The 14025-nt window shown below is 36.8% G+C and overlaps 1 protein-coding gene across 8 annotated transcripts in view; it reads right to left on the reverse strand.

Moving 5' to 3' along the window:
• The window catches only part of CD44 (CD44 molecule (IN blood group)), a 98902-nt gene that overhangs the window by 22191 nt on the left and 62686 nt on the right, over nt 1-14025 (reverse strand). For 5 of the 8 annotated variants that reach the window (XM_023586473.3, XM_023586472.3, XM_004446844.5 and 2 more), the window contains 6 exons: nt 13692-13802; nt 11374-11502; nt 9813-9941; nt 6725-6826; nt 4920-5009; nt 3852-4049 (listed from right to left, as the gene is read on the reverse strand). In XM_023586473.3, coding sequence (XP_023442241.2) covers nt 3852-4049; nt 4920-5009; nt 6725-6826; nt 9813-9941; nt 11374-11502; nt 13692-13802 — 759 coding nt within the window. The remainder of the gene's footprint in view (nt 1-3851; nt 4050-4919; nt 5010-6724; nt 6827-9812; nt 9942-11373; nt 11503-13691; nt 13803-14025) is intronic. The other 3 variants (XM_023586476.3, XM_058305577.2, XM_023586485.3) reach the window with 3 other exon arrangements.

The raw sequence follows: 14025 nt of genomic DNA on the forward strand, positions 1-14025 counted from the left end.
GAAAAGAAAATTACAGACCAATATCTGTTATGAATATAGATGGAAAAATTCTCAACAAAATACTAGCAAATTGAATCCAACAGCACATTAAAATAATTAAACACCATGATTAAGTGGGGTTTATCTCTGGTATGCAAGGGTGGTTCAACATAAGAAAATCAATTAATGTAATATTCCTCATTAATAGGACAAAGGGAAAAAAATATAATGATCTCAATTGATGCAGAAAGGGCATTTGACAAAATCCAGCATCCCTTCTTGATAAAACACAAGAACACTAGGAATAGAAGGAAACTTCCTCAATGTGATAAAAGGCCCACTGTCACCACTGCTATTCATCACTGTACTGGAAGTACTTGCCAGAGCAATTAGGCAAAAAGAAGAAATAAAAGGCATCCAAATGGAAAAGAAAGAAATAAAACACTCCCTATTTGCAAATGATATGACCCAGTAGAAAAAAAGTTCTGAAAAATCCACAGCAAAGATCCTAGAGCTAATAAATGAATTCAGCAAAATGGTGTGGTATAAAATCAACACTCTATAATAGTGTTTCTACACAGTAATGAAAAATGAAAGAAGAGGTCAAGAAAAATATTCCATTTACAATTACAACTAAAAGAGTCAAATATCTAGGAATAAATTTAATCAAGGATCAAAAGACTTCATGCTTTACAAAGAAAACCATAACATTGCTGAGAGAAACCATAGAAGACTTAAATAAATGGAAAGACATTCCATGTTCATGGATCGCAAGGCTAAATATGTTAAGAGGTCAATTCTATCCAAAGCAATTTACAGATTTAATGCAATTCCAATAAAAATTCTAACAATTGTTTTTGCAAAAATGAAAAAGCCAATAAACAAATTTATATGGAAGGGTAAGGGCCCTGAAAAGCCAAAACCATCCTGAAAAAGAATGACATTGGAGGACTTACATTTCCCAATCTAAAACTTATTACAAAGTCACAGTAATCCAAACAACATGGTACTGGCACAAGAACAGATATTAGGCCAGTGGTTCTTTGACAAGGAGGCAAAGACCACTCAGAAAAGAATAGTCCGTTCAACAATGGATCTGGGAAAACTGGATCTCCTTTTGCAAAAATCAACTCATAATGGATCAAAGACCTAAATATAAAAGCCCAAACTATCTAACTCTTAGAAGAATACATGGGAAGCATTTTCAGGACCTTGTACTGGGCAATGATTTCCTAGACTTTACATCAAAAGTACAGGGAAGTGGCCATGGCTCATTCAGTTGGGCTCCCATCTACCATATGGGAGATCCTGGGTTTGCATCCCAGGGCCTCCTTGTGAAGGCAGGCTCGCCCACATGCCACGGAGAGCTGACTCAGCAAAGTGATGCCAACAGAAAGGGAGATAAGTAAAAACACAGAAGAGCACTCAGTGAATGGACACAGAGAGCCAAACAACAAGCAAGCCACAAGCGGGGGGGAGGGGAGAAATTTAAAAAATAAATACAGACACACAGAAGAACGCACAGTGAATGGACACAGAGAGCAGACAGCAAGCTAAGCTGTGAGGGGGTTGGGAATAAAAAAAAAATAAAAGAAATAAAGTACAAGTAACAAAAGAAAAAAAATTCATAAATGGGACCTCATCAAAATTAAAAACACTTGGGCTTTTTTTTAAAAAATCATGAACCACAACCTATGAAGTGGGAGAAAATATTTGGAAACCCCATATCTGGTAAGGGTTTAGTATCCAGAATATATATTTTAAAAATCCTACAACTCAGCAACAAAAAAACAATCCAATTAAAAAATGGACAAAAGCCTTGCATAGATATTTCTCCAAAAAGATATACAAATGTCTAAAAGGACCATGAGAAGATGGTGAACATCATTATCCATTTGGGAGATGCAAATCACAACCACAATGAGATACCATTGCACACACACTAGAATGGCTACTACTTAAAAAATAACAAGTGTTAGAGAGGATGTGGAGAAACAGGGACACTCATTCATTGGTGGTGGGAATGCAAAATGATGAAGTTGCTCTGGAGGACAATTTGACAGTTCCTCAGGAAGTTAAGTATAGAATTACCATATGAACCTGCAATCCAACTTATAGGTATATACCCAAAGAACTGAAAGCAGGGACTTAAACAGGGATCTTCACACTGATGTTCATAGTGGCATTATACACAATTGCCCAAAGATGGACTCAACCCAATTATCCACCGAACTGTGAAAGGATAAACAAAATGTGGTATATACATACAGTAGAATGTTATTCAACTCTAAAAAAGGAATGAAGTTGTGACACATGTGACAACCTTGAAGACATCATGTTGAGTGAAATAAGCCAGACACAAAAAGACAAATATTGTATGGCCTCACTGATAGGAAAAAATTAGAATTAGCAAAATCATAGAGTCAGAGTATAGGTTACCAGTGGATGAGATGAGGGTGGGAAATAGGAAGTTAAGGCTTAAAATTTCTATTTGGGGCGATGGGAAAGTTTTGGTAATGGATTGTGGTGGTGATAGAACAACATTATGAATGTAATTAACAGCACTGATGTGGTTAAAAGAGGGAAATTTTAAGTTGTATAAATTAACCAACTCATATAACTCATTAAAAAATTAAATTCACTAAATTGCACAACAGGCCTTCTTTTGCCAAGACACATCAGGCAATGCTCTAAGATTAATCTCTTCAGAAGTATACTAAAAGCAGTAATTGAAATTCTTAATAATTGAGAGTAAAATCATGCTGAATAAAAAAACTAAGAAGTGTAAGAGGATTTTTCTTGCTAATATTGCTGGAATCAACATTTTTAAAACCTGCTTTCTCTGAAGTCCTGGGATAGGTAGCCCAGAGGAAGGAGGCCAAGCATGTGGAATTCTGGGTTTTCTGTCTCCACAGCCATCAGAGCATTACAACTGTCATCTGCCTTATGTATTTGTCCTAATGAGATCACTTGTTTTTATTTTATTTTTTAGAAAAAAATGGGTTTCTGTTGCAAAAAAAAAATTTTATATTTGAAGTCATTAATCTTTAAAATACCTTGGTGGTTGAGTGATAAGAAACACTTGAAATACTGCATGAGGAGGAGAGAATCAGTTTTTAGTTTCCTAGTCAGAGCCCACAATTTCCAGTTCCTTTTTCTACAGTTTTAATTTCTTAATGCAGATAGAGAAAAAAGAAAAGGCAGAAGTAGAGAAGACTGCTTATTTAAGGGAAAAAAAGTCTCATTCTGGGTCCACATGTCAAACTTACTTGAATAAGTCATCTTCTGTCATCTCTTTGCCATTACAATAAGAGAAATGGTATCTATTCATCAATAACAGGTTTAAAAGTTTAAACAACTTTTAAATTTGCATCATAAGTAGCAGAGGTTTATCTACCAGCCCTTCACCAAAAGTCAAATTCCCCCATCCATCACCAATAAAAGATCATCATTTCTGAGGAAGAGTATTAGAATGTAGAAATTATTCAGTGTTGGGTAAAGTCTTACTAAATAAGCAGCATTTATTAGTTGAATCAAATGAAATTGAGTCAAATGAAATTTAACTATTTTGACCTACAGAAATACCCATTTTGTAAGTCTCAGTTTGATACACTACAAGATCAGGAACAAGATAAAGAAATTCCATCATAACAACCAAGCCACAAAAAGAAATGGAAACTACATTGGCAAATGGAGGCATTATTCTGAAATATCTCAGTCCCAGTTTACTCACATGAGTGTTGAAGAAGATTATCCCTGTATCACAAACCAGTTTAATAACAATCTAGACAGAAAATTGCCCTTGTAATATGAAAGTATGTGTTGTTTCTCCACGTAGGGAAAGCAAATCAGATAACAAATGGCCAAATTACCTGATAAGGAAGGATCAACATTAAAGTTCGAATCTTCAACAGAATTAACGTCAGTAATTCCAAGGGACCCAGTCTTAGCAGGGGTCACTGGGATGAGGGTTCTATTTTCCTTTGTGTCTGGGGAATGAGGAATATAATCTTTCTCTGAAGTAGTTGCATCTTCAGGAGGATTTCCGAATCTTCTGCCATGATTCCTAGCTGCATGGAGGTGGAATAAATGGTAAACCCTTATTTGTAAAACCACTCCCCATTCTGTGCATGTCTTCAGTATGTGCAATTTCTGCAAAATCTTTGCCATTTGTATTCCATGAACAAGGAGAAAAGGACAGTGAAGCTTGTTACATCATTGAACAGAATCAATATTTAGCAACCGACATCACCTGGTCATGACTTAGTAGAAGAAATTTTCGTGAGCCTAATACTCCGAAGAGGCATTGTTGCAATATCTGCCTGGATTATTAAGGTAAAGTTTATGTCGCTACAACTGTAACCCTTAGGACAAACCAGGTAGCATATCACTATGCACTCTTTTTCAAGTGGATCCATCTTTGATGAAGTAGAGAAAACACACCATTAGATTGAAAATAGAATTATGCTGCCTGCAATTGGAATAGCAAAAGCAATATTTCAAAGATCCGAGGCTACTAATTCATTCTTTCCTTTGCCAGAGAGCACTGCTTTTTAGTTACCAGCACCATGGAATTCTGGTCCAGAGGACAAATGGAAAAATAATATTGTTAATGCAAGGAGACTAGAGAGTAATATAACTCAGATTATAGACCAATTATAAATCACAAAGATCCATTATTTTTAATCCAAGCCACGAACTCAAGAGTTTAAGAAACCCAACCTTTAAGATTAAGAAATATAGATTGCACCTAATGTACAGTGGCTTCCTAGAAGTTTAGAAAGCAGAAAAAAATCCAAGTACCATCACCAGACGCACCTTCTAATCAAAAGTAACAGCGTAACAGCAGCCAACTGATACACCTCCACCAATGATACTGCAAAGCATAGTTTATTGATTTTTCTCAATAGCTGAAGCCAACTGAGCATTATAATCCTTACTGCTAGATGTTGAAGTAGGAGCTGTTTGATGGTCTTTATCTTCTTCCAAGTCACCATGTGCTGTGGAGGAGCTCTGAGAATGACTCTGTTCTGTTTCAATGAGGGATAAATCCAGCATTAATTTGGAGCCATGATACATTTCCTTTGTTATCTGTTAATAGAGCTATGGCAGTCCCCAAGATGGATAGGTACTAAGGAAGAGTAAAGTTTGGGCACGCCATTCTCCTCTGCTAGATAAACGTATACAAAAGAATTCTGTTGCTCCTTCGTTATAATCAGCAAAGGTAAAGTACCAAGGTGAAGCATGACCCAAAACTTTGTCCATCCTTACCCATTCTGTCCCCAATGTGACATTGCTCCTGGTCACACAGGAAAACCAGAGAACACAGAAACATAGAAAAAGGAGTGCTTGAACCCAAGGAATGCTTGACTGTGGGCCAGGAAGCAGAACTATAATGAATATAAACACCATGACAGCAGGTAGTATTCCTGTAGCCACAAGAGAGGAAGAAACTCTTCTAGAATAACCTGCTTAAGTAACTCAGATCAAATTTGTACAAGGAATCTCTTAACTTATTTATAAAGAACATCAAATTAAAGTTACCAGTTTATTCTATTATTAGGTTTTTTATCTCATCTGTGGATGGGGATTCTCATCACTGCACTGAGGAAATGCTTGCCTAGGCAAACACAGGGCCCTCAGTGACATATTTGAGGTTGAGCCATTGCCCATATCTGAAATCAGTTTGTTTTGAGTTCATTTTTTGTGTGTTTTTCTAAGAAAGGCACTGACCTCTGAGTTTCAGGTACAAGCACTCCATAAAGCACACCCATGAGCCAGGACCACCACCAAATAAATATTACAACAGGAAAAAGTCATTCACCAAATCCCAAACACAACAGAAGAACAAAAGTCAACAGTGATATAAAATGGAATACAAGTCCCTCCAATGGCAGGGGCTATTCTCAAGCTTACTTGTATATCCTTTGAGGCTTAACACTGTACTGTTTACATTGTTGACAATCAACATAGGCTTGCTGGGTATTTCATTTTACCTGAAAGAGTTGACATGAAGGACTCTGCCCATTATGGGCAGCAAGTGGTAAAATGAGGTAGATAGCCTTCTCAACTCTGGATTTCTTTCTTATTCTGCCAAGAAGGTATGAATCAATTCAGGCTGATCCTGCCTAGGCTATCCTTGCACATGTAGTGGAAATAAAGTCTGCTAGAAATTTAACATTACTTACTATCAGATGTTTAATGATACTGAGACATTAGTAAATTTTCCTTTTGTGTTCCAGGGGCCCTCATACCTTTGTCCATTATCAGAGGTATGCCTTCCCTGTGGGCCAAACTGATTTCCCTCCACTCTATGATTTGTGCCCAGAATATCTTTTCATGACCATTCAAACTATCCAAGCCCTCTTCTGCCTTGATCGGAGGAAAGATGGGAATCATAAAGAGATGGCCAGTTAAAACATGGAGAAACCACTGTCCTAGCAGTGGTATTGGGTTTAACTGACATGACTACTTAGAGAAGGAAAATTGAGTTGGGGTCCCACATCCCTTCTTTTTTAACCTAAAGCCATTGAACCTGGAAGGCAGTGGGAATGAAGGTAATTCAAGTTTAAGGATCTCTACCAAGAAGACAGACAATGGAGACAGCTTTAATGCTTGGGGTTGAGCTACATAGCATTAAACGCACCATTCCACCATCACACTCTGGCTTCTTGGCCAATATGAGCAAGAGCTGAATGAAGCATGAATACAGGTCAAGAAAGGGACTGAGTGCTATTATCCTTACGAGTTGTCACTGAAAGAAGTCTTGTCCTGTCCGAGTCTTCCGTCAAATCTGTGTTTGGATCTGCAGTAGGCTGAAGCATTGTACTATAACTGGAGTCCATATCTGAAGGAATTAAATTAGTGTTATGACTTGATTACCTAAACCACTACCTGAGGGTGTTTTATGGTCTACAGCTGAATTCCTTTGTATTCAAACCTAATAAGAGGAAACTGATTCCTACTGATTCATATCTCAAGAAATGGAATCAATTATTGTTTTGTCAAAAGAGCATCAAGTGAGCAGATGTAGCTCAGTTATTGAATGCCCGCCTCCCATGTATGAGGTCTGGGTTCAGTTTCTGGTACCTCCTAAAAAAACAAATGTTAACTGGCTTTCATTTAAGGGCTGAGTTTCATAAAAACTATGATTTTTGTTTGTTTTTGCTGAGTCTGAAAGGAAGGCTTAATAACACTAAAATGAGCACACGAAGCCTCACAGAGAGACAGAACTGTGACCCACGTGTGACTTGTTCCACTCCACAAACATTGTCTTTCTGGTAGGGTTGTGTAATCAGACACATGAACACAAGTCAAAGGGTGCTGCCTTTGATACCATTTTCTCACATCTCCCTTTCCTAGCAAAGGAACTTATTTTACAGCCCTCTTCCCTATTTACCTCTCTTTCATTTTACAAAGTGCAGGTGCAAATAAAAACATAAAATCATTATCCAATACTAGCCAGGTGGAGGCCGCACAAGAGCATATGGACAAAAATAAGAAGCAGTGGATGTCACTGATCCATTCTTCCTCATAGACACAAGTATGGGGTATCTTTGGAATTTAACGAGTTCAATGTTGAATGGTGCAGAGGCACTCACATTGAAATATTTATAAATTCTCTTTTTAATCATTATCATAGATCCATCCATTCTGCCTAAATAACAAGTCATAAATGAAGTAGAAGCCAAACAATTCATAAATGCCATCAATATTGCTGGCTTTCTAATTCAGTCAAAGTCCACCCACCCTTCTGCCTCGGTTCAAAATGACCCCAGAGGGAAGCACTGGAATACTGGGCACCCACATTTGCATTGCAGCCTTTACTTATAAAAAGAAAGAGAATAAAGATCTACAAAGGACAAAGATATTACTGATTTCAAAAAAGAGGAAAGGCCACCTAACCCAAATCAAAGCCCCAATTGAATATCCTCCCAGGAAAAGTCCTGTTTGTTGAAAGTATAAAATGGTCCTTAGACACTCTTGTTTATCTTCCTTTTTATAAGTAGAATCTGTTAAGAGGTATTACAAGCATTCTATGGTCAAAGCCAATCATCTGGTTCATGACATGTTCACCAATTTCATGTAAAATCTCATTTTCCTCATTGGTATGGAGACTTACTATTGGTTCAGTAGTTCTTTTACTGGCTTGGTTTTCCACCATATATATCACTGGAGCCTCCAGTAGCCATGTGCATAAACGTGTGCTGGGATTGCATGTGGCACTTCAGCCACTCAGTATAATGGCTCTAATCCTGTCACTTAAACTCATCTTCCTTTTTTTGCCATCAAAAAAACCGATTGAATGGATTCACTCACTTCTAACAAATTCATTCCTTGGTTTTCCTTGCTTTATGCCTCTGCTCAGGAGCCCCCTTCCTAGAAACACCATTACCACCTCTCTGCTTATCCACAGTTTTTTGTTTTTTTTGTATTTTAAAAAAAACAGATCCAATCTACCTTTTCCTGATTCTCTTGAGCGGGTCCTCTGAATTTTTTTCATGCTTTTTGTTTGCAACATTCATTCGAATGACACCTAGTATTTACTACCTTGTATTGTAAGGTATATTTTGAAGGTAAATGTCTTCTTTTCCAGGTAAATATTAAGTTCTTTAAGAGCAAGGACCATGAATTGTACATCTTTGTGTCTTCATCATGCTTTGCACATTAGATCTTCAATACATATATAAATACAAATTATAGTTTAAGGGATATCTGATCACCAGTATTTGGGTGAGATATAGTTAGGGTGTTCTAAAGAAATTAAATTATTTAATAATTTAATTAAATTATAGTTATTCAATACCAGAGACATAGTTGATGTCCTGTTAGAATCATTTCAATAAGTTTCATACAATGTATACTCTTGGCAATCTGGACCTAGATAATGTGTTCAATACTATGACTGAACACTCACATCCACATAACAGTTATTTTGATTTATATTGCTTTTTGGAAAGTTACATTTCTGTGATCAAGACATTTTGTCAAATTTTTAAAAATCGAGTAACTCTATTCATGGGTATAGTCATGAACATGGAGTCTTCAACTTATTAAAGACTGAGAAAAGAGGGGCACAGCCTGTTACCAATTTCTAGAGATTCTCTCAGTAAAGCTGTCATCTGTTATGATAAAGGCAAGATTCCTTTTAAACATAAAAATTGTCAAACAAAATCACAATCTCTCATTCTTACAGGACTATAAATAGTATTTCCTCTCTCTTTCTCAAGCTTTTGAATTGCTCATAGATTAGAAAGAATGTTATTTAAGAAAACAGGTTTCCACTCTGTGTAAAAGTTTTCCACCCATTAAATTTACAAACATTTACAAGGGCCGGTGTGGTCTAAATCCTAAATGCATCATTTGGTACCATATTATCTCTAAACGTGATAAGAGAAAATAATGAACTTTTCTGACCCTTTTAGTTACTTGTCTGTAATGACCAGTCACAAATTTTTTACCTCTCAGATTTCTTTGCCAAAGATAGGCTTTATCTTTGGGTCCACAATGGATATAGTCACTGAACCCATCACTTTGCTCTGTTTAAAAACCTGCACTTGGAAATAAGTAGAAGAGAAATCTTGGGAATGCCCCTTTCTTGAAAGAAACGACTTCCACTCCTAGGACTAATTCTTCTTTAAGCTCTCTGCCAAATTCTTCACTCTCAGTCCCCAACTTCTTTATATAGATATCGCTCCCATCAAGAAAACTAATTTTCAGAGAAACTTCAAGTTCCTTAAGAAATTTCCTAAAACTAAGGGCATATCTCTGGGAAAACAGCCACTTGGTGGCATTCAAAAACATAATATACATAAAAGCTCAGAAGCAATTACCCATCCTTCCTTCTGTTTGATGACCTTGTCCCATTGGATGTGAGATTGGGTCGTAGAAATCAGTCCAAGTTCTCTCTTCTTGACTCTGCGTTGTCATTCTTTGACCTGGAGTGCTGTCATGGGCTGAGGCTGTTGTGACCGTGCAGTTCAAATAATTGTGTTAATTTACATTTGGCTGGGGATACACCGATTTTTTAAAGGATTCACTCTTTAAACAAAACAATGAAACCATCTATCCTGATATAGAGTGTGAGGAAATTGCATAAATGCAGAATGTTTTAGTATGTTTGGGTTCATTCATGTTTACTTTCTTAGCAATCAGAATGAAAACCAAAGAATACAAGTTCAGCAGTGGATAAAGGATGAGTTACAGCCACAAAGCAAAGATGAAAGAGAAGTAGTTCTTGACCTAAGCCATGTTGCCACAGACCCCTAAAGGAGGAAGTATAACAGGCAAGAAAGCATGATGTTCTAAAAGGACCACATCATAGTGAAATGCACATTGAGTTGGCAGTGGTCTAAAGGAGGAATCAGGTACCACCTGACCATGTGATAAACATGAAAGTAAAAGCCACTCATTTCAAAAGCATGAATGGGATATGTTAGAAGCATTACCTTCTAACAATGGAATTTATGGCATAAATGACATATAAGAATGCAGTATGTGCCATTGCTTCATTCTGAACCAAAAGAGAAACATAGGTAGAAAAGATAACATGAGTAGCCCCTGGACAATAACCACACCACGTAGCAAGTAACTGAATCCATTGCTTTGCCAGGAATGCATTCAGAAGTTGCCACACACTGGTAGAACATTATGCATCATATTTTATATTGCCAACAGAAACACGGAAATACTTCTCACTGATACCAATCGAGAATGTGACATTCACATTCTTTCACAAGGCACGATGCATTTCAATACTTAGGTCACACAGGTAAAGAATTGTGCATAGGAACCAAGTTATCTGGCATCACTTAGAGGTGATAAGACCTCAGTCTAACTTTCAGAGTCCCATAATTCAAGAATAGAGAAGATGCCTTTTCTGTAACTCCAAGAAAAATAGTTTGTACACTCAAGGGGAAATCACCAAAAAGACCTGACTAAAGGCCCAAAGAACATCAGATAGGTATCATTTTTCTCAAAATGTCTGGCCCTATTTCTCCAATTATTAGGGCCTGACTAAATGTTTCCTCATAAGCCCAGTGCTTTAATGAACCATGTTGTAAAGCCTGGACCCATGTCATAGCATAAATCCCTTTATAAAATGAAAGGGAGTATTTCTAAGATCTGTGCCTCTGCTACTATTTCACTAGGAGATGCTCAAAACTAGATTGGAAAGTGACATACTCAAGGATATATTCCCTGGGTTCCCTTTATGTGTTTATATGCATTCCTGTTCAGATGATTTGTTATCAGCATTTAGAGGTTGACTTAGTGTTGAATGCAACATAACATCTTGTAACAATTCCTTTAAGACTGGCCTTTTTTCTCTGTGTCCTCAATGTCCAATATTCAACCCAAGTTTTACTCAAGATTGTACGTTAAACCATTCATTACCAGCTGTCCCTGTTGTTGAATGAGAGTCCTCTTTTGGAGATTGGGGATATTCCCCAGGCCATCCATGCTCAAACCACTGCTCTTTCTGGGTAGCTGTTTCTTCAGTAGTCCTACTAGGGGTTACCTGGGCTGTGAGAAGAATGTCAAGTATAAGCCATTGTTATCCAATTTCTTCACCAGTAGATGTTATATATCTTTCTACTTTAAGGGCATATATACTAGGGAGAGAAGGTAAAAAGGGAAAGCAACAAGCAAAAGACCCACTGATATTCTGAAAGGGATATTAGAAATCTAAAGGGCCAATCTTTTGATTTTTCAGATGGGAAACTTGGGGGTCACAGAAGTTTTGATTTTCTCAAAATCATATAGCCAGATTGGGACAAAGCTAGGAATAGACCACAGTCTCACATATCCTGTCTGAGAGAACTGTTCAAAGAATTAATTTCTTGGTGCAGTGATTATGGGAAAGGAATATACCCTAAAGCAATGTATGGCAAGATCAGCATTGTAGGAGTTCTTCTGAAATAGTGGTCATGTAATTGGTAATCCCAGGCACTGGAAATGCACCAGTGTGAATTCAGCCAGCAGGTAAAATGTTGGGACAGCCGGGACACTACTCCACTTGATGTATTACACGGTTATGTGTAAAATTGCTAGAATTACTTTTTCACAAAATTAGTTCAGGGGAAGAAAAACCCTTCCAGTCAGTATTTGGCACTATCTAAACAATGACAATATGTGACAAGATTAAAATTTCAAACTCTCATTGTGATTGTCTCGGGTTTTTGTTGTTTTGTTTTAGGAGGTACCAGTGATTGAATCTGGGACCTTGTATATGGGAAGCAGGTGACTAACCCCTTGAGGTTTTTTTCCTTTTTAAAAAAGGAAGAAAAAAATTCATGGAATAAAATTCCATCAATGTGCCTTCAGGATAAGACTTAAAAGCCACTGACATTTTAAACTATGACAACTAATAGCAAATTTCTAGTTCATCAAGAAAACGAGAGCATATAACCACTGAGTATAATTACAAAAAGAAAATCTGACTTATGACATAGACTGCCACATTATTCAAAAAAAAAAAAAGAAAAATAAACACACACACAACACACATACACATACTACCCTATAATCCTTTTATGATCATTTTATAAACATAATGATCCTTTAAATATCCAGTAACCCCTGGTATTTTCCATCATAATTTGTAAAAATGGGTTAAAAGAGTAAAAAATTTCTATAATAACATTTGCAGGGTAATTCTCTTCTAGGAGATTTAATGCTCACTTGATAAAACTCATAGGCAACAAATCAGAATCACTTTAAGTGTTGCAGATATTAATAAGAGAATTGTTGTATTTATTGCTGCTTGATAATAGGCTCATTAAGCCCAAGCCTCTTATGTAGTTTTTCCTTTTTAAATAAAGACTATCTAAAAATAATTTCTGAGATATACTGTTGGTACCCAAAGGATACTGGAGCAGAATTTCATTCTGAAGAAATTCCTCCTTCCTTTCTTTTTTCCTTCTTCCTACATTTTTCCTCCAAGAGTGTTCAAGGATGAGAGATGACAGCTTTACTATAGTTGGAATAAGCTATGAGCCGTTACCCAAAAAGCCTTTTTTAGTCCCAATAAGATAGGCATCTCTCATAGGGATAGATGAAAGATCACATATTTCTTATTTTATTTTAGTCCTATCCTCATAGTCCAGTGGTGAGATTTGAGATTGTTTTGGAAAACCTGAGATATTTCCTGTAAATAGAAATATCAGTTAAGTGCAACAAAGTCTTCCTCAAGTTTCTGTTTAGAGATAGAAAGGAGGATTCATAGAATTAAAATATCTGGACCACCCACTTGTTGCCAAAGAGTTCAGGGGATGCTTTAATGTGACACAATGAGATGCATAATGTGAAAAAGATACTAGATTCATCAAAGATCTTGATAGAAAAACAAGGATTCAAAAGAATGTTTCACTCGTCAAGTTTTCTTTCCATATCCCACAATAAGAGTCAAAAGAACACTCTTCACCATACATGTCCATAAACACATGCAAATCATCACAATGGAAACTCAAGGAATCTTTAACACAAAAACCATATCCCAGATCTACTTTTTAAACATTTTGGTCTTTTGGGTAATCTAACAAGTTAGTGTTTTCTTTCCAATTTCTAAAACTTGGGTTCAGATTTGACTGTTTTTCCAGATCTAAGAAAACAAGAAATTAGTGGTCAGTATCAAAACAAAGTCTTCCCTATTCTTTGGAGTCATTTCACTAACTCATCTAACCCTGAAGTGCTTGAACTGCCATCCTTCTTACTTGTGCTTGTAGAAGGCTGGGTAGTCTCATGATGCTCTTGGTGAATGAGAGGATGGTGAGGTTCCTGAGTCCAGCTTTCTCCATGGACACTGGTACCACTTCTGTCCACATCTGTTGTGATGATGGTTACATACACTGTGACTTTTAATTGACCAACCTTTAATGTTTCTGTCCTTCCATTAAAGTACATGCTATTTAACAATTTTATACGTCTGAGCTTCCACTTTCAATACTTTGGAGTGACTTCACTAATCTGTCCCAAGAGAAAACCATGGGCATGGAATTGTCCAATGGTTACTTGTTATTCCACTATAACCACTTCATCAAGAGCAAC

This window comes from Dasypus novemcinctus, chromosome 10, assembly GCF_030445035.2.
Source record: "Dasypus novemcinctus isolate mDasNov1 chromosome 10, mDasNov1.1.hap2, whole genome shotgun sequence".
NCBI lineage: Eukaryota > Metazoa > Chordata > Mammalia > Cingulata > Dasypodidae > Dasypus > Dasypus novemcinctus.